Below are 21,452 nucleotides of genomic sequence, written 5' to 3'. Positions count from 1 at the left end.
GTGGACCCCGCGCCCGCGGGGCTGCACCCGGAGGAGGTCGCCGCGAGGCTGCAGCGGATGCGGCGGGAGCTGAGCAACCGCAGGAAGATCTTGGTGAAAAACCTGCCCCAGGACAGCAGCTGCCAGGTGTGGGGACGGTGCTGGGGGGGCGACAAGACAGACTCTGGAGAAAACCTGCCTCCGAGGTGTCGGGGCAGGAGGAGGAGGGGATCGGCGCAGAGTGCCCAGGACGGCCCCTAGCTTTTACAAAGCTCTTGGGGTTTCCAAGCCTGCAGACAGACCGCCAGGGAGGGGAGCAGAGTAGGAAACTGAGGCTCGGAGCGGCGGCGTAGTGGCTCGTCCAAGGTCACCGGGATAGGTGGCGGCTGCCGCCAAGAGTGTTCGGCTCTTTTCTTCTCCTGCAGCCCTTGAGGTAGTTGCAGATGAAGGAGAGTGGAGGTGAGCTATGGAGCTCGCATTTGGGGGCCTGAGTCTTTGGGAACACCTCCAGAGGGGCAGAAGGTCCCGCGCGGGGACCTCAGGACTAGGTGTGCCTTGGGGGTGGGGGGTGGGATCACGGGAGAGCTGGGAGTGAGTTTTGCTGATGCAGAAGCACTTGACCAAGTTTGTATGAAACAACTTTGTCTCCTCAGTTTGCTAAGGCCCCAGAATAGGGAGGTTGTTACTGAGCTTTGAGGAGCCTTGCAGCCGGGTTGTGCCAAACCAAGTAGGGAAAGATTTGTTCCTCAGTGATTTTGAATGAAGCTTTAAAACTATGCTACTCTGTGTCTTTAATCCAGAAACTGTAAACCTATTTCACTTTTTTTTCTTTCCTGATTGTGAAAGTTACAAATTGCTTTAAGAGAGCTGGAAAATCAGAGAAGTATAAGGGGGAAAAATAGAAATATCCCATAGTATCTAAAGATAACCATTTTTAACCTAGAATATCATCCTTTCTTTTCTTATGCATATGTGTACATATGTATTTTGTTTTATCTGAAATTTGAGATAATTTCTTCAATTCTTTGGGGGTTCTTAATTCTCTGATATTCACATATTTCACACACCACATACACACACACACACACACACACAAACACACATATAACTTGAATTTATATGGATTGTGATGAGAGGTCCTGACAGTTGCAGATTTGGGGGTATGGAGGTGGGGTCTCATGTAGTTCTTCCTGTAACCTGATGCATGGGATTTCGAGGATTCCTTTCTCAAAATTGCATGGCAGTTCTTCCATGCCACCCACAGAATAATGAGACTAATGCCCTATTATTGTGTTAGACTTTAGAGAGCCACTCACAATAAATATGAGCCTATAACCTTTATAACTCATATGCATGTGGGGATTTCTGTTTCAAAATGCAAGGTCTGTTGTTAATATTGTCTGTTGATATTGTGTGTCTTGTCCCTCTTTCAACTTTTTTCATTCTACCTTTGTCCACTTCTTGTCTGTCAGATAATGTTTTGCATTACTATGAATAAAGACACCTGCAATGACCTGATTTGGAGAGAGAGGCTTTAGAGAAGCAGATGGCATTTCTAAAAAACAAATTAAAGAAATAACAGCTCTGTGTGTAGATAATCTAGAAGATGGAGAATGTTTTGATTTCCTTTGTAGAATGTCAACTATTTTTGTCACAGCATTTTCTTGCATTAATTCAACATATATTTAAATGCAAAATTCAAGACAGTTCTATTTTTGCTTTGTTGTTGGTATTTTTTCATTCCCTTTTTCAAAAGCAGTGAAAAACATATCCAAGGGTCTTATAAAAGGAATAATTTCAATTAGATCAGGTGTTATGGGTGGAGAGAGACTCTCTAAGAATTACAGTGTAATTTCAATTTTTTCAGATATTCTTTCTGTTATGAATTTTTGTTTACCTTAAATCTTAGCATTTTCTGTGAAGTAGCAAGCATAAATGAGCAAATAAAATGGGGTTGTGGCTCAGTGGTAGAGCACTTACCTAGTATGTGTGAGGCACTGGGTTCAATTCTCAGCACCATATATAAATAAATGAATAAAGTAAGGCCCATCAACATCTAAAAAAATTTTTTTAAAAAAATGGGTGAACAGGGGCTGGGGTTGTGGCTCAGTAGCAGAGCACTTACCACGGATATGTGAGGCACTGGGTTCGATCCTCAGCACCACATAAAAAAAAATAAACAAAATAAAGATATTTTTAAAAAACTCAACATAATTAAAAAAGAGGGTGGGGTGAACATTCTCCTTGTATAGATGAGTCCATTACTGTCAAGTGAAGTATCTTAAAATTTTTATGCAAAGTTAAATTCTTACACCATGGTTTTTGAGTTCCATCTAAAAGAACACACACACACACACACACACACACACACACACAGCTTGTTTTCAGGCTTGTCCTAGCATTTATATTTTCTCTATAATTTCCATAATGCTTTTAATATTTCTGATGTGGTTTTGAAATATATGAGCAAATCAGTTTTAGGTTATATATAAGGTTTTCTGAGTAGTACTCTTTTTTCCCCCATCACCTTTAGTACTTTACTCCCTTTATTAGTTTTTTGATCACAATTACAACTATTAGTGGTCTGTATTACAAAAATAAGTAAGATATTGGAGCGCAGTGGTGTATGCTATAATCCTAGTGACTAGGGAGGCTGAGGCAGGAGGATCGCAAATTCAAAGTAGCCTCAGCAACTTAGCAATGCACTTAGCAACTCAGTGAGACTCTATCTCTAAATAAAATATAAAATATAAAAAGGGACTGGGGGTATGGTTCAGTGGTTAAGCACCCTTAGATTCAATCCCCTGTACAAAGGAAGGAAGGAAGGGAGGGAGGGAGGAAGGGAGGGAGGGAGGAAGAAAAAGAAAGTCCAAAGTATGGTAATTTCTAAAAGCAATTAAAAGCTGTTCCTATAGATATTTTTTTTTGTTGAGAATTGCTGTTTTTATTGGTCCAGCAAAATTAAAATTTACTTCACTTATTTTTTCCAAGTTGTAATATTTTCACGAATATGTTCAGCATGAATTTTTTTTGAGTTTTGTCATAATTCAGTTTCCCTTGATAGTTTTAATGTCTGTTTAGTTTTATTTTGTTTCTCAGTGGCTATATTTTGCTGTCAACTTACTAATGAAGACTTAACTTTAATTTTGCTTTGTGCCTCTTAACCAGCAAGGCCTACATTAAATTACCTGTGCCATAACCACAAATTTTCCCTGTGAGATGATTAATGTGGCTTTTATTCAATTATTAAATAATCAGATATCTCAAATACTTAAGCTTCTTTTTCAGAAGAGAGTCTGTGCTTAGTCATTCATTTATTTTACAATTTCACATTAAGGATTGAAGGCGTTCTTAACTCTGATTCTCAGGCTGTGTAATTATGTCTTTAGAAAAGCTATTGCCTGGTAGCTGATTAGTAGGAACCCATTGATTTTTTTTTCTTAACATTTTGAAAACATGGGTACTTCTTTTAAAACATAGTTTTCATAAATCAAATTTTGTTTAATTTCTGTTATAACATTTATAGGAGCATGCCACAGTTTCATAGTTTCTGTGATTTAAAGGTACATTGAAAATACTATTTTTAAGTGGAGCTTTTAGAGGTATGTGTATTAAATACCTTAGAAGTTCAACACAAATACCTTTATATTAGTAAGTTCTCAAAAGTTTTTTCATTGAGTAATTACTGTACATTCAATCAGATCCTGACTGGTCTGCCTCCTCAACTTTCCAGAATCTTCCTGGAGTTTTTGTTTCCACAGCCTCAGCTCTGGTTTAGGGCTTTTTATCTCCTGCACAGACTATTTCTACTTTTCAGATTGTCATCTGCTATTCTGGTCCTGTGTGCTTTAGCCTGTCCTTCAAACTTCTTCTCTTGAAACATTCTCCTAAAGTACAAATCTGATCATATCAATATCTCACTTTAAAAATGCAATCCAACAAACAAAAATCCTAGTGCCTTCACATTTCCCGTACTGCTTCTTAAAGTTTTCCTCAGGTTATCTGGCACCCACCTCCACACCTCTCCCCTGCTACCAGGAGCACTTTACCACTGAGCTATATCCCTGGCCCTTTTATTAAACTTTATCTTGAGACAGGTCTTACTAAATTGCCCAGGCTGGCCTTGAACTTGAACTTGTGATTCTCCTTCCTCATCCCCCCTACCCAAGTCACTGGGATTACAGGTGTGCACTCATCTTCAAATTGTTCTTAGAAGTTAAAAAAAAAAAATAGTGGCTCTAAGTTAGACTATTAGAAGAGTGAAGTTGCTTTGAGGTTTTATGTTCTGTCTGAAAAATTCACATTCATTTGATGTTGTAATAGCATTGAATTCAACTTAAAACCAGTGATTTGACTTCTAATTTCTTTAAAAAAAACTTGATACTATTAGAAGATATACTGTATTTATATGACTTTACATATTTCTTTGTTAACAGGAGTACTTTGAAAGGTATGACAGGATAGAAATCTAAGATTCTTAGGTTTTCTGTGATGGACCAAGTCACATTTGCAGTGTCATTTCTTATTAGTCCTGCACTTGATTCTGCTCCAGCTTTTCAAGCTATATAGTTCACGTACTTCATGCTTCTGTGATTTGAATATTTACAGTAATGTCATTCATTGTTGTGTTTTGTAATGTAATTATAGTGAAAAATTCATTGTGGTTGATATTTATAATTATAACAATTACTTATAGTGAATAATTTATACTTAATAATAATGTGTGATTACTGGTTCTTATTCAGAATAGCCACTATGTATAGACGGCAATGTGTCCATACTCTTTTTGTGACTAAATTTAGAACTTTGATTAGTTAAGGTAATGTCCTAATATATGTTTGTTGCTGCATTTCTAGAAATTGCCTATATTTTAACTTCTCATTCAAAAGCATTGTTATTGGGGTTTCAAAATGGAAAAAAAGACTGGGGATATATCAAGTGTTAGGCCCTGGGTTCAATCTCTAGCAAAACACACACACACACACAAATGGAGAAAATGGGCATTTTCTTTCTATTTTGTATTCACGCAGTTAGTTTTTCTTATGTCTTGTGACTATACACATGTTTTGTTTTTCATGTGTTATTTTAAAATATGAGTTTCAATTGTGAGTGCTTAGGGCCAAAATCCAGGATTTTGTCTTCTGATTTCTTCTGTTTATACTTATCCTCTTTTTGGTAAAGCCACTGACCTTTAGGGGATTTCAGGACTCACTTCTTATCTGTGGACATAAGAAGAAATAAAAATTATATCCTCTCACCTTGGGCTTTATAAATTTTCATTTCAAGGTACCCTATTATGGTAATTAGTTCAGAAGCTTGATTATTAATTCCTGGAGATCCATTTGAAAGCATAGTATTATCAATTAAACAGCTTTTAGAATTACAAGTCACCAAATGTAAGAAACTGATTGATCTTATCTTTAAATTTTACTTATTTCCCAGGCTGGGGTTGTGGCTCAGTGGTAGAGTGCTCACCTAGCACTTGTGAGGCACTGGGTTCAATCCTCAGCACCACACAAAAATAAATAAATAAAATAAAGTTATATTTTTAAAAAATTACTTACTTTCGTTTTTCTTTTACATTAGTATAAAAGCCATATAAGTTTCACACATACGTTGTATCCATCAACTGTAGAATTTTAAAATATACCTTGTTTTCTTTAACAATATATTCAGAAATTACAGACTGTTTTTAAAAATATTTTATTAGTTGTTGATGGACCTTTATTTATTTATATGCGGTGCCTCACACATCCTAGGCAAGCGCTCTACCACTGAGCCACAACCCCAGCCCCTACAGACTATTTTTTAAAAAAATAAATATTATTCACTTTTTTGGACAATTTGAGATGTTTTCTCATTTTGAAATTATTTGTTTTAAGTAAAAAATGCAGTTTTAGGGGCTGGGGATGTAGTTAAGTGGTAAAGTACTTGCCTAGCATGTACAAAACTGTGAGTTCAATTTCTAGCATCACTACCAAAAAGAAAGAGAGGAGGAAAGAAAAGAAAGGAAGGCTATTTTGCTTACTTACAAAAGTTACTTATTTTAGTGTAATTTATTATTCTTAAAAATTCCCTATTACATTTTCATTTCTAATGTGATTAAGTAGAATGGAATTGTGGATTCTGCTGCTTTTGTGTGCTTTGTTTTCCTATTCCCAGTGTAACAAGAGCGCTGAAAGCTGCTAAAGAAATATACTTCTAGATTTCTGGGACACCACTGCCTCCTCAAGTTCCTGGTCTTGGCAGAAATTCTTGAAAAGTGTTTCAGAAATGCTGTTCTCTGCTCTGAAAACACATTCAAGAAGAGGAAGAGTACTTTGTGGTTAGCATCACAATGCTGTGTGTTAACAACCAGTCACCAAACTTCTCACATAATCTATAGACTATTTCCTAGTTAATGAATGACTTATGCTTAGAAATTGTTCTTTAGAGTTGCAACATGTTTTTCCACCGAAAGAATGTGTTAGATGGTATTCATTTTTGCAGGTTAGTACTTTAATGTCCATTTAAATGGCTTCTGAAATGTAAGATTACACCAAGTCCTGCAATAGCATTGAATCAGCTTTGTACAGAAACAGAGACTCTCCCAGCTACAAGTTCCTGATATATGCTCCTGTGTTTTATGGCAGAACTCAAGAAGGAAGGAATTAAATGGAATTTGCCTTTTAGATAAATAAGATACAGAAGATCAGGGAAGCATTGAATGAAGGCAACTCTGATAGAAGGATGTTGCTGTAGCAGGGTGGCCCTGTTACTAACCCCCTCAATTTTGTCTCCTGATTTCTTCTGTTTGTACTTATCCTCCTTTTGGTAAAGCCACTGACCTTTAGGGGATTTCAGAACTCACTTCTTATCTGTGGACATAAAATTCATGCTTAGCTCTCTTTAGCCCAGCAAAAATAGGCAAACTAGGGAATATTAAAATGTAAATAAAGAAAATAAAATTTATAAAGATCCTAAAATTGCTCACCAGGAGCACCAGCTCTGTGTGTATTTTCTGTTTGCCTAGGGACAACTGTCTTCATTGGAAGTGGGCAGTGTGCACTTAGAGGGTAATAAGTGACAAGAGGGCAGATCAGACCCCCTTGGACACTTGGCTCTCTTATATTTTGGATGATGGTTATCAACCAAGGACAGTCCTTCCTTGGTTGTTATGCTGAGTATCTTCCACTTGTTCTTCCATCTGTGCTCCACCCTTCTTGCCTGCTCTGTGTCTGGAGAGGCTAACCTGCATGGTGGATTGCATTAACAAAGTTCTCTTAACCTCTGCTTGCCTTTGGCCAGAGCCACTAGTGGGAGATCAGCAGATGGAGGGGAGTGAGATCAGAGCATGTCCTTCACCCAGCTCCCTCTCTACCAGGTTACTGTGGGTTGGCTGCTTCCTCTTTCGAAGGTCAGTTTTTATGCTGTGGTTCTCTCCATTACAACTAAGCTCACTGGGTTGTCATAACCTTTCCCCTTATCTACTTAGATGCCAGGAGGAGTGGCTAGCCATAGGGTTTCTTTAAGTCATTGTAGATCATCTGTTATAACAAATTCTTTCTAGGACTGGGGGTGTAGCTCAGTGGTAGAACACTTGCCTAGCACATGTGAGGCACTGGGTTCAATTCTCAGTGCCACATAAAAATAAATAAATAAAATAAAGGTATTGTGTCCATCTACAATTAAAAATAAATATTAAAAAAATTCTTTCCAATTACGTAGGTTTGAATGTGCCATCTGTTTCTTGCTGGGACCCCAATACTGTTACCTACTCAATCTGCTTTCTTCCTCTTGACTTTCTTAAATGCAGCCAGATTTTCCTTTGAGGACCCCCTCATTATTTAGTAAATCTGTGAATTGGATGGGTTTTATCTCTGTTCCCATGACATAAATCAAAGAACATGAATCTTCCCTTTTACCAGAGGGATTGGTCAAAGAACAGGCAGTAACCTGGACCTAAGCCAATTATTCCTGGTAGTAGGCTGGCCATAATGATGGTTTCAGCCTGCTATAACACAGAAGACTAGGATTTTTGTTGGTTGTTAAGGTAAGTAATTTTCCTTCTCCTCACTGGACTTAAATACAGAGACATGTAGCTAATGTTGCAGCTGATCGGACAGAGTCAACATTCAGAGGAAGACTGACCTGACTTGGGGAAAACTGTTGAGAAGCTGAGCTGAAGTCCTGATCAGACTGTCTGCAGCTTAACTTATCTCTGGATGTCATGGTTATGCAAGCCATTATTTATTTGTTTCACTTATTTCAAGTTGGGTCTAGTGTTACTACCAACAAATAGTATCCTGCTAATAAAGAATTTTAATAAAAAATGTAAAATCTCAGTATTGGAAGGAATGGTGCGTGGCATTTCATAGAGCATTTTTGCTCAACTCGTAAATTCAATTTAGAGCATCCTCAACACATGTTTAACACCTTTCATCTCAAAGAAATGATTGTTCTCTAAAGTGTCCTGTCTCCAGACAGCTTTCTTTGTTATATGTTTCTTAATTATATTGAACATGTAAAATTTATTTCCTTGAAGTTTTGATTTCTTGATCCAATGTCTACCTTCCAACCATACATAGAACTAAAAATATTCTCCTTTTTTACTCCAAACTTAAGTTTCTTCAAATCACTAGTTCTTAGTACATGACTCCAAGTTTCCTGATCTTTTTAGTTATTTTTCTCTGAACATACACCATCATCCCTTTGTCATTACATTTTCTAAAACATGGCACCCAAAAATGACTGTGGTAGTCTTCATTGAGTTCTCCCAGCCTGAATAAACTTCTCTTTCCTCTGGATGTCTATAATTGCAGTAATAGCTCAGTTTTTTTGTGTGCCTACCATTGCCAGGCATTGTATTTAGAGCATTGTTTACATTTAATCCTCATTTTAAACGTACAAATCAGAATTTCTTCTCCAGATAGGGAAACAGATGTTGAATTAATATTAAGGAAGTACCTCAGATCATTTGGCTAATAAGTGGTAGACTGGAGGGCTAATGTTTGTTTGATTCCAAAGCTCATATTCTTATCTCATACTGTATTATACCTATAATTCTTCCCTACACACACTGTATTCTAAGAGTTACAAAGGGCAAGGATCATGTCCTATTTACCTTTGTATCACCAATGTTTAACCTAGAACCTGATACATGTTGCAAGGGAAATATAGAACAGGACTACTCACCTACTTTGTTCTGTAGTGCTACACTTCTGTTAATATGTCTGACACATATAAGGCAAGCTCTCAGGATTGATTTGTTGGATGAATAATTTTGTAGTGTAAGACTATGTTAGCGTTTTAGACAATTCACTTGTAATTATGCTATCATTCAACTGTCTATATCTTATGTGCATGTTGAAAGTATAAACCCTCTCTCTGAAAAATTTGCATGTAACTTCAGGGGGTTATGGATCTCTTGTGGCCTATCCTGATCTCACCACAGAACTGTAGACCCTAGGTTGAAAAATGTTGTTGTTGTTGCAGATCAGCTTGATTCTGATCTTGTCTTTGGAACATCACCTGATCCAGAGCTGCTTATTGAGAAGTTTCTTCATCAGAAATTTCTATGGGTCACATTTATGCATAGGTGGGGTGATTCTCCATCTGGGCAGGAATGCAAATAAGGTTCCTTGACTTTGTTTTGTTTTTTTGTTTGTTTTTAAGTCCATTGTCAAACACTTCATGTTAGAGATCAAAGCTTATTGCTCTCTGGTCATGCAGTAATCCATGGCTGACCCTTTAGAAACTGTGCCTGCCACAGAGTGGATGCTCAATAAAATTTTCTCTTAACAAGTTTTCAAGGAATTACAGTGTGATATTTCCCCATTCGCACTTGTTAAAAGTCAGAGATTGGTAAAAGATGTTTCTCTTTAAAACATCATGAACAGTATTTATTGTATAATTTAGTGTTCTTCTCAATGAGTATTTCTTGCTAAAGAAAAAGTTTGCCTGTTGTTAGATTTTAGTTATGCAACTTATTGAAAGCCCTTAAACTTATTTTCTTGGCACTTTAAGCTTAACATTGTGATTATTTAGTATCATTGTCTTTAGATTTGTAAACTTCTTTTCCTCTTTGCATTTTCTTTGTGTCTTGAGAACTTACTGCTAGATATGTGTTACCACCTGAATGCCAAAATAGCATTAGAATTCACTGAACCTGTATTTGTACTTGCCTTCACTGTCTCTCTTTTTCCTGCCCCAGCTCTATCCTACCCTACCCCCCTGCCCTGGAAAATTGGGTTTTATGTCTTTCTCAACTCATTGTAGCGATTATCTGCTTTTAGTTCCCAGACTGTCTTTATTTCCTGGACTTTGGATCTTCTGTTACCTTACTAGTTTAACTACACTCTGTTGATTCCAAATTAGTCTCTATTTCTCTGATTTTATATTTTCTAAGTTTTTGCAACCTGTACTACACTAAAAGTGATGGCAATAAAAACATGTGCATGGAAATTTTTAAATTTTGAAATAATCTCAAACTTAGAAAAATGGTATGTACCATGCATTCTATTTCCTTTAATCATTTGAAAATACTATCATTACTCATGTTGATGCTTAAATTGTTTTAAATTTGGACAGTAGGAACCTCTTTAAGCTTGTTCCTGTGTCTTTTTATTGTTGTTGTTACTGGGACTGAACCTATGGGGCACTTAACCATGGAGCCACATTACCAGCCCTTTTTATTTTTTTATTTTGAGACAAGGTCTCACTGAGTTGCTTAGGGCCCAGCTAAGTTGCTTAGGCAGACTTTGAACTTGTGATCCTCCTGCCTTGGTCTACCGAGCTGCTAGGATTATAGGATTGCACCACCATGCTCAGCTCCTGTGTCTTCTTTGAAAATAAGTTGTTCTTTCTGAAACACTTCAGATTTACAGAAAAAGTTGCAAAGATAGTACCTAGATTTACCATATATCCTTTACCTAGTTTATCCTAATGTTATATCTTATATAAAACTTAGGTACATTAGTCAAAATTAAGAAATTAACTTTGGTATTTGTTATTATTATTGCAATAGACTATTTGTATTTTATTTATTTTTTTAGTTGTAGTTGAACACAATACCTTTATTTATTTATATGTGGTGCTGAGGATTGAACCCAGTGCCTCACATGTACAAGGCAAGCGCTCTACCACTGAGCCACTACCCCAGCCCCAACTATTTGTATTTTATTAGTGTTTTCACTTATGTCCTTTTTCTGTTCCAGAATCCAACAAAGTATGCCACATTTCTTTTAATCATTTTGTCTCCTTAAGCCTCCATCCAATGACAGTTTTTCCTTCTTTTCATGACCTTGCAGTTTGGATCAGTAATATTTTACAATGTCATCGTGATGTTTTTCTAATGATTTTCTGAGATAATACAGTGCCTGATTTCTTTTAGGGGGAAAATGCTACTAAGAAGCCAAGATCTGGAATCTAGATTTCTCATTGCCATTGGGTCTCAATGGGGCAGTTCATTTTGATAGAACAGCTATAAACGTGTGCATGTGCATACACATACATATACATTTATACCTATCTGTCTATTGAAAATAATAAGTTCACCCTCACATCAAATTACAGTGCATCAAATTACAGTGGGCAGAGAAGGGTGTAGCTTGGTAGTAGAGCACTTGCTTAGAATGCACAAGGCCCTGGATTTGATCCCCAGCACCACAAAAGAAGAAAGCAATCCAACACCATACAGTTCGTTCTGTATGGCTTCATTCTGTTCCCTATCTGTAACTCCTTTCCCTTACACAAATTTGATGTTCATTATCCTTGATCAACCGCCTTTTATGTATTCAGTTTCCCATCACTCCTGCAAATGCCTGCCTTCTCTCCATATCCACCTCCTGCTCAGAGTCGTCCTGCCTGTGTGAGGGCCTCCTCACTTCTAATACTCCATGCAAGCTTCCTTCATGTGTAGATGCCTTCCAAACCCTGCTGGAGCTTGGAAACCTGACTTATTAAGATAGCTTGTGTCAAGTACATGTAGGGTATAGTAAAAGATATCTAGCAGTAGTAGTATCAGTTGTGCCAGAATTCTAAAAACGGTCCCTACAGATATTCTGTCCTAATCCAAAGGACTGTAACTATGGTGGGGTATTACATGTGCCGTTGTTATGTTACATGGTAAATATGAATTGTTGCTGATCTAGTTAAGGTCGCTAATCTGATTTAGGGTTAGTCAAAAGTGACATTACTAGCTGGGTGTGTGACCATTTCTGTAATCCCAGAGGGTCTGGAGGCTGAGGCAAGACTTGCCTCAGTCTAAGTCAGATATCCAGGCAGGCTCTCCTGGGTTGCTGAGGCAGACTTTGAACTTGTGATCTTCCTGCCTTGGCCTACTGAGCCAGCCTCAGCAACTTAGCAAGTATGTAAGCAACCTAGTAAGATCCTGTTTCAAAATAAAAAGGGATGGGGATGTGACTCAGTGGTTATCAATCCCTGGTAGAAAAAATAAAATGAAAAGACATTACTAGGTATGACTAGTCTAATCATATGAGTCCTATAAAAGTAGTGCTTACTCAGGCTGGTAGCAAAAGGAGATGTCAGAGAGAATTGAAGCATAGGAAAGATATGAATCAGGAGAGCTGGTTTTGAAGTTGGAGTGTCTACTACAAGGATTTAGAGTAATCTGTAGTTGCTGGAGTGATCCCTAGTTGACAGGCTGCAAGAAAATAGAGATTTCAGTTCTACAATCACAAGGACCTCTAATGAACGGAAGGGGATAAGGGATTCTTCCTCAGAGCCTCCAAATAAGAGCATAGCTTGCCTTGGTCTTGGGAAATCCTAAAGAGAACCTAGTAGAGCCTGCCTAGATATCTGATTTAAAGAATTATGAGATAATAAATAATTGTCATTTTAAGCACCTTAATGTGTGGTCTTTGTTCACAGAAATACAAAATGAATACAGTAGTACATGGAGGTAACACTTGAAAGGAAATTATTTTACACATTAATGAAGAAGGGATTGTGATTTATGTGTAGTTATTCTTTGGAACAGAAGACTATCTAAATCTAACTCCTATAGATTAAAGTCCTCTTCCTCCTGACACCGGCAAGGAAAAACTCATAGATAGATTGTGTAATGCTAACTAATTTTATGTATGTTTTTTCCAGAAATGAGTTATATATTAGGTAACTATAAAATATATGTTCAGATTTTCTTCGGAGTACTTTAAACATATATTGGTTTACATTAAGACTAGAAAATAATCTCAGGAAAAATGGAGTTGATGAAGACAATCTGTAGAAACAAATATGTATGCGTTTAATAAATATCGAAGGGCTACTATTTGGCAGACAGTGCTGGATCTTGGAGATCTGTTTACACACTAAGCAGAGACATGATATTTACTGTTGTTAAGTCCACAATGTCATGAAGATACAGGTATACAAACAGTTAAAATATGGATGGTTGAGGATGGGGAGGTGAAATATGCTATGGAAACACAAGGAAAAGATCTAACCAGACCCGACAGTCTCCTTGGAGAAACTCCTCTGAGACCATGGGAGAAAGAATGTAGCTAGGAGAAGAAAGAGGAAGATGGGGTATAGAATCACCATGGTCATAGGAACAAAGATACACAAGCCCTGGGCTCGCTTTGGCAGCACATATAACTGTAATTGGAATGATACAGAGAAGATTAGTATGGCTCCTCTGCAAGGATGACATGCATATTTGTGAATTATTCCTTCTTTTTAGTAGCTAGGGAAAAAAACTGGGGATTTGTCAAATACATTTTTGATTGAATGTTGTGTGTGTGTGTGTATGTAATGTGTGATTTTGAAAATAAACAGCAAGGATGATGGGGGAAAGGGGGGGGTGTGTACTGAGTCCTAAAGACAAGAAAAAATTAGGCCATTGTGGCTGAGGCACAGGGCTTGAGAGGGATGGTGGTAAAACTTAAGGCTGGCACATTAAGCAGAGCCAGATGATTAAAAATTTATAGGCCATATTAGGGAGTTGGGATTTTATTTTAAGGGAAATGAGGAGCCACTGAAATATTTAAATGAGGGAGTGATGCAGTCAGATGTCTAGCTGTCAAAAAGAAGTTATGTTGCTTTTGTTCTCATCTCCAAGGAATTTGCATGGTAGGCATTCCAAACTTTGTTTTGCTATATCCCGTTCTAAGGTTAGGAGTTCAGCAATGCAGTGAGATACAGGAATGTGATAGGAATGACTATTTTGTGGGCTTTATTTTCATAACAGTGATATCTGAGATACAATGTAGTCTAGGAGTTCATCGTGTTTGCTCTAAATTCTGTTGGCCTGGGTTGAACCCCAGCTCCATCACATGCTGTTTGAACAAGTCCCCTAATTTCTCGAGGCCTCAATGTCCTCGTCTTTAAAATTAGAGCAATAAAATCCAGCTTGTAGAATTGCTAGGATTAAATGAGATAATGTCTATAAAGTGCAAGGGTTAAAACAATCAATCAGTACATTACCATTATTTCTCTGCTAATAACAACGTTGAAAGTTTATTAATTTTTTTTAGGCCAAATCAAAATGTTCTTCTGGCAAAAAAAAAAAAAAAAGTGGGTCTTCAAATGAACTTTCCGCAAAACAACTTCCCTGAAAGTAGTTAAAAATTTAGCCAAGTTAAAATTGATGCCATGTCTACTCAGCTAATATCATGAAATGTAGTATATGATAGGCCCTGTGTTGAGTCCCCAAAACTTATTTTCTGATACAGTTCAAAGCAAAAAAAAAAAAAAAAAAAAAAAAAAAAAAAAAAATGCAGTTCTAAATGTGTTTCAAAGCAAAAAAATAAGAGCTTAGGAATGAAGTTTGAATAAGAATTTGGAGATTATTGGCATGAAGATGGGATTTTGGTTATTTCAATATATGCAGAAAAAGCACTGGACAAAATTGAATACCTATTTATAATTAAAAACCCATAGCAAGGAAACTCCCTCAACTTAAAGATTATCTAGAAAAACCAAAATTAATCACATTCATTGGCAAAATATTGACATCTTTCTCTGAGATTAGAAAAAATACTGGAATCATGACTAGTTAATATCCTACTGGAAATGCTAGCTAGCACAATACAGCTAAAACACATCTAAAGATCCAAAACATGCCTGTAATTCCAGTCTAGAGGCTAAGGCAGGAGGATCTCAAATAGCCAGCCTCTGCAAAAGTGAGCACTGAGCAACTCAGTGAGACCCTGTCTTTAAATAAAATACAAAATATGGCAGGGGCTATGGCTCAGTGGCCGAGTGACCCTGAGATCAATCCCCAGAATAAATAAATAAATAAATATGCAAAATTTCTATTTACAGACATAATTGCATATATAGAAAATACTCGACAACCTATCAGAATTCAGTAAGTTTAGAAAGAACTGATATATACAAGGTCAGAATGTAAATATCAATGATACTTTTTATGTACTTATATTGTTATTTTTTTATGTACTATCAATTGCTAAAAATTAAAATCTATTGCATTTTTAAATCAATGTAAATTAATATCAAAAATATGTAATACAGGGGCTGGGGTTGTGGCTCAGTGGTAGAGCACTCACCTAGCATGCATGAGGCACTGGGTTTGATCCTCAGCACCACATAAAGGTAAAATAAAGATATTATGTCCACCTAAAACTAAAAAATAAATATTTAAAAAGTTCAAAAAATATGAAATGCAGTATAAGAAATCTAGTAAAAGAAATGTAAAATCTCTATACTGAAGACCATAAATATTTTAGAGAAGAATTTAAGATGCAAATAAATAGAAGAACATTCTGTAATTAAGAATTGGAAGACTCAATTTTTAGATGTCACTTCTCAAATTGATCTTTAGTGTCAGGGCAGTTCCAAACTTTGTTTTTGCTGTATCATGTTTGGAATGTCACTTCTCAAATTGATCTTTAGTGTCAAAATCCTAGTAATTTTTTTTAACTTTATTTTATTTGTTGTTATTTTTATGTGGTGCTGGGAGTCGAACCCAGTGCCTCACGCATGCTAGGCAAGCGCTCTACCACTGAGCCACAACCCCAACCCCATAGTAGGTTTTTTTTAATGGAAACTAATAAGCTGGTTCTAAAATTTATATAGAATTGCAAAGGACTTAGAATAGCTAAGATAATTTTGAAGGAAAAAAGTTGAAAGACACAATGAGATTTCAAAACTCACTTAAAGTATAGTAATTTATAGAGTGTGATATTGGTACAAGGATACACAGACCAGTGGAATACACTAGAGAATCCAGAAATTAACCCACACGCAACACAGCAGTTCAACAAGGATAAGAATGGCCTTTCCTATAATGATGCTGGAGCAGTTAGATAATCATATGCCGAAAGCTGACTCCCTACCTAAAACCATTTAGAAAAAGGTTTTAAAGATGAATCATCACCCAAATATAAATGCTAATAGGAAAGACAGTAGAATTGAATTGGACAAAACTTTCCTATGTTCATATAGGAATACACCACCAGTGAAACTCCACATCATGTACAACCAGAAGAATGGGATCCTAATTAGAATAAGCTATACTCCATGTATATGTATGTGTAATATGTCAAAATACTCTCTGATATCATGTATATCTAAAAAGAGCAAATTTTTAAAATTGAAACAAAATAAAAACAAGAAAAGAATATACACTTTCCAGAAGAACAATAATATTATGACTTTGAGTAGGTAAAGATTTCTAAACAGGACCCAAAAAGCATTAATCAGAAAAGAAAGTATGGTAGATTGGATAGGAAAATGATTGGAAAAAAAAAACATTTTACACACAAAAAGGGTATATCCAAATGGCCAGTAAATAAATGGAGAGTTCCATAACATTATACCCATCAAGGAAAAGGGCAGTAAGACCATAGTTAGACACACTTGCATTCCCACCAGAATGGGTCAAAGTAAAATAACGAATGATACCAGGTGGGATGTGGAGCAACAGGAAATCAGGTTCTGCTGGAGCATGTATAATTGTTTCATAATTTTCAGAAAACCCGTAAAATTTATATTAAGGATAAACAAATACAATATTAGTTTAAAAAAAACAAACCTGAGCCTGGCTAAATAATAGAGAAAAGAGGCTTATTTTGACTCATAGTTCTGATCCAAGTTTGAGGCCCAGTGTGATGATGGCCTTCTTGCTGGCAAAGTCCTAAGGCAGCACAGGACATCACATGGAGATTGGGAGCATTCATGCGTATCCTCTGGTCTCTCTCTCCTATAAAGCCACCAATATTTAGACATTAGGGTTCTACCCTGATGACTTATCTGGGCCTCTTCACTTCCCCAAGGCCCTACCTCTAAAAACCATTAACAGATTAAGTTTTCATCCTCTTAATCCTCGCAATGGGGATTAACTCCAACAAACCATATTCAAACTGTAGCATATATCTACCATATAATTCAACAATTCTATGTATATTTTACTCAAACTTGATTCCTGATTTTATTTTGAATAGTCCCAAACTAGAAGCAACATCAATAGAGTGGGTATTTGATTTATGGGATATCACAAAGCTATGTCACTTAAGATAGTATAATATTAACACAGGAAAGACAGAATTTCTAATGGGACAGAAGCAAGAGGCAAACAGATTCATATGTATCTGAGAACTTGATATTTGAGAGATACACCTTTGCTGATCATCGAGGAAAGAATTATGGTTTGATGGTTATTAACATTGGGAAAAATAAATTAATTTCCATATGGAGAAGAAAAAAATCCTAACACTATGTGAAAACTAATTCTGAACTGACTAAATGCTGAAATGTGAAAAAAAATCAAAACTCTTGGGAAACAAAAGAAAATATCTATTTCTATAGGAAAGGACTTCCTAAGGCACAAAACCTACAAATTTAAGGGAATAGAATGATAAATGAAAAACGTCACCAGAAGTACGTCACCAGAAGTCCTCACAAATAAATAGAATGACAGACCACATAGTAGGACAGTACAGTTATAATTCCATTAATTACAAAGGATGAGTATTCAAGTATTTTAAAAATTTTTTCACGGAGGTGAAAAAGACAAGCAGAAAAACTGGTAATAGTGATAAGTAAATGTTTTTTAGAAGATGCAAATAAACATGAAAAGATGCCTATATCACTTGGGGTTAGAAACAAAAGCGACAGGATATACACACAGTAAAATATATGTGTGTAAAGATTTATTTTAAAGAAATGGTTCACATGATTGTGGGGGCTAGACAGTCCAAGATCTGTAGGGAATATTTGGTTTAGTTTTTTGTTTGTTTTCTGGGAATTGAACTTGGGGGCACTCTTCCACCGAGCTACATCCGCACCCTGTTTTATTTTTATTTAAAGACAGTCTCACTATGTCGCTAAATGTCTGGTCGAGTTGCTGAGGCTGGCCTCGAACTTATGATTCTCTTGCCTCAGCATCCCCAGTCACAGGGATTACAGGAATACACTACTGGACCTAGCTTCTGTAGTCTTAAGGCAGAATTTCTATGCCAGGAAACATTAGTTTTGATCTTATAGCCTTTAACTGATTGCATGAGGCCCTACCCACCTTACCTACAGCAATCTCTCCTTTACTTAAATCAGTTGGTTGTAAATATTTAACTGTATGTGAAAAATAATTTCATAGCCACATCTAGATTGGTGTTTGATTAAATAACTGGATACTGTTAGTTAAATTGGCACATTAAACTAACCATTACAATGTCCTACCTTATTAATCAGGATACACATTAAGACACAATGAGACATAATTTTATATACACTAAATTAACAAAGCTTTAGTATCTGATCAAGCATTGAAAGAATATGAATCAGCAAGACTTTTATATTTGTATGTGTGTGATGAGAATGTAAACTGGCATGCTATTCTGGAAAACAAGTTTTCAATTTCTTTTAAAGTGAGTCATTTGCAGGCATACAGTCCAAGAATTTTGCTCCTTGAAAACCCTTTGTGTATGAAAGCCAGGAGATAAGTAATATTTACAAGAATGCAATAGAGTTTTATTTTTAAAAATGGTGAAGCAAAACAAATATTCATTGAAAGAAAAATGGAGACATAAGTCGTACTAGAGGTTTTGAATGAAATATAGAACTGTTGTGAATAAATGAGTGACAACCACATGAAATATGAGTGAATGTTAGCAACAAAGATTGATTATAAAAATCAAGGCACAGAAGATTAAAAAGGATTATACCATTGTTATAAAGCTCAAAAAATAAGTAATACAAGACAGTATATTGTTTGGGGATCCATATCTACATAAAATACACTCCTGTGTAAGGGGGGAAGCAGAGAGATGGGATTGGAAGGGGGATACAACGGTGGTACCCATGTTCCCATCCTCCGCCTTCTAGATCTTGAGTTACTGGATATCTGTTTTATTATTATGTCTCATAATTTTGCATTTCAGATAATCTTTTTAAATTATCAAGTTACTTAAAATTTTTAAACAAAATTAACAAAAATATCTGTTGCCTTCTTCAAATCCAAAGCAGTGGGGTTTAAAAGTAGTGTACTTTAATGTATGAAAGCCTTGTTCTAATAATAAAAACCAAGTGTGTGAAGGGGTGATATGACAATGCGATTCAGGTTTCTAGCTAAGGCCAACTTTCATTTAGAAAGAAGGACAGGCCAGCCAGAACAATGGTTAACTTTTAGGGAGGTGGGGGTGTCATTGAAAGAAAACATTGTACATGGGCAAAACTTTTTGTTTAACTTCAGGGAGTGGTGGTAAATCCTCTCTGGAATTATATTATTAAAGTTAATATCAATTTTGTTAAACTTCTCTTGCTTTAGGAAATTCGTAAATGATATTGCTGGTCAGAGGACAAAGAGTTTTTAATCAAAGGAACTGCTTTAAAATTAGTTTGTAAAATGATAGAAATGTCATAAAGCCAGATCAGTGATAGGGAGCTATAATTGTAGTTCTTTCAGTTCTTTGTGGCAGAGCACGGTAGAATGCTGGCAAATGGTTTTTAGGACTCTCTTTCAGGTTTTAAGTTTTTAATTTGGCCAACTTACCAGGGCTCAAATTGAGGGGTGACCCACTTTTGCCTGGGTCAAAACAACCAGGGCATGGAGAGAAAAAGTAATTGGGTTTTTTTCTTTGTAGGAAGCTTTGCAAATTTTCTCAGTTGGCAAATTTGTATCCCACATCTGATGCCTAGAAAAGCTATGATTAAAAATATTGAATGGTTTCAAAATAAAATTTCTAAGTTCCAAAATATGCCTTTGAATATTGAAGCTTTCTCTTAAGTAATTCTTTTAGCTAAATGAGTAGCATAACATGTCATTTGTTTATAGAAACGTGATAATAGGAAGAGCAGTATCATGTTTTCTTTATCTCACACTTGACAGCTGTTCACCAGTGAAAAGAAGATTAGATTCTGTGCAACTAAAAGAATACACTGGATCCCTTCAAACAAAACCTTCTGCATAAAGTATTAGTCTGTTGGCAAGATGTATTATGTTATGCTACTGAGAAGTTATGTTTCTCTTAATGAAGAATACACTATGTGTTTTTGTAAGTCCAAGAAAAACATTGAAGCATACAAGATAAGAAGTTACCATAGTAATAAAATAATCTGCATATTGATTATAGTACCATATGCATCAGCAAACAATATTTTAAAAATTGATACATGTACACATTTTAAAACATTTATAATTCAACTTATTAATAAGCATTACTAAATAATCTTCTTTAATTTTCACATGATAGGTGATTTTTTTAAAATCCAGCTTTATATTTTTATTCTTTTTAAATTTAATTTTAATTAGGTATATGTTATACTTTTATCCTTTGCCTATTATATCACTCTTCTTTTCCTCTTTCACTGGGTTAAAGAAAATATTTCTGAACTTGTGTCTAAGATCCTCTTATTTTCCCCTTCTATGCTGTTCTTAAGATTATTTTTTATGAGAGTTGCTCTTATAATTAAATGACTATTTTTTTTTGGAAGAGTTAAATGTTTATTAAACCAAGCTTTACATTATACGTCTACCTACAGTCTGTAAGCAAATACAGTACACATGTTAGTAAATGGGCAGCAGATCAGAACCAGTGGAAAAACCAGAGTTCCCTTTGCATACTGGTACCTCGCCCCAACACCCCCCACAGGCTGTGCTGTTGTTAAGGGTGAAATGAAAGAACCAGAGAGTTAGCTCCATGCCGTCCCAAGGGTGAGTGTCAAGACAGTCATTTATCAGTCCCACACCAGGTGGGGTGGACCACAGCAAGGCAACAGGGAAGTTTTTACATTCACAGATGGGCTGAAATAGTACAAATTAATTTCCTAATCTCAGTGTCTCCCTCCACAACACCATCATTAGTAAGAAGTGTGAATTAAAACAAAGGATGGACCACAGGTGGTTAAAAAATAAATGAGTCATACAGTAATAAATATCTATAATTAGCAGAGCATAAACTTATAAAATTTACCTTTTCTAATAATGTGCAGATTATCATAAATATGTTTGAGAGGTACAGTCAGCAGAATTCAAAGTGGTAAGAGGGGATTTTTTTTTTTTTTTTTTTTTTTTT

General features: G+C 36.0%; 1 protein-coding gene and 1 non-coding gene across 2 annotated transcripts in view; both read left to right on the top strand.

Annotated features, from left to right (window-relative positions):
• Positions 1-6: 6 nt before the first annotated feature.
• Positions 7-21,452, top strand: part of Raver2 (ribonucleoprotein, PTB binding 2) — a 95,817-nt gene continuing 74,371 nt past the window's right edge. The window contains exon 1 of the mRNA XM_048815235.1: positions 7-126. Coding sequence (XP_048671192.1) covers positions 58-126 — 69 coding nt within the window. The 5' untranslated portion in view covers positions 7-57. The remainder of the gene's footprint in view (positions 127-21,452) is intronic.
• On the top strand, positions 13,551-13,658 carry LOC125610451. The gene has a single exon (XR_007340470.1). It is a non-coding gene; the product is annotated as a U6 spliceosomal RNA (small nuclear RNA).

This window comes from Marmota marmota, unplaced genomic scaffold (assembly GCF_001458135.2).
Source record: "Marmota marmota marmota unplaced genomic scaffold, marMar, whole genome shotgun sequence".
Taxonomy (NCBI): Eukaryota; Metazoa; Chordata; class Mammalia; order Rodentia; family Sciuridae; genus Marmota; species Marmota marmota.
Note: the sequence above shows the minus strand (reverse complement) of the source record. Positions and strands in the feature narration are given on the sequence as shown.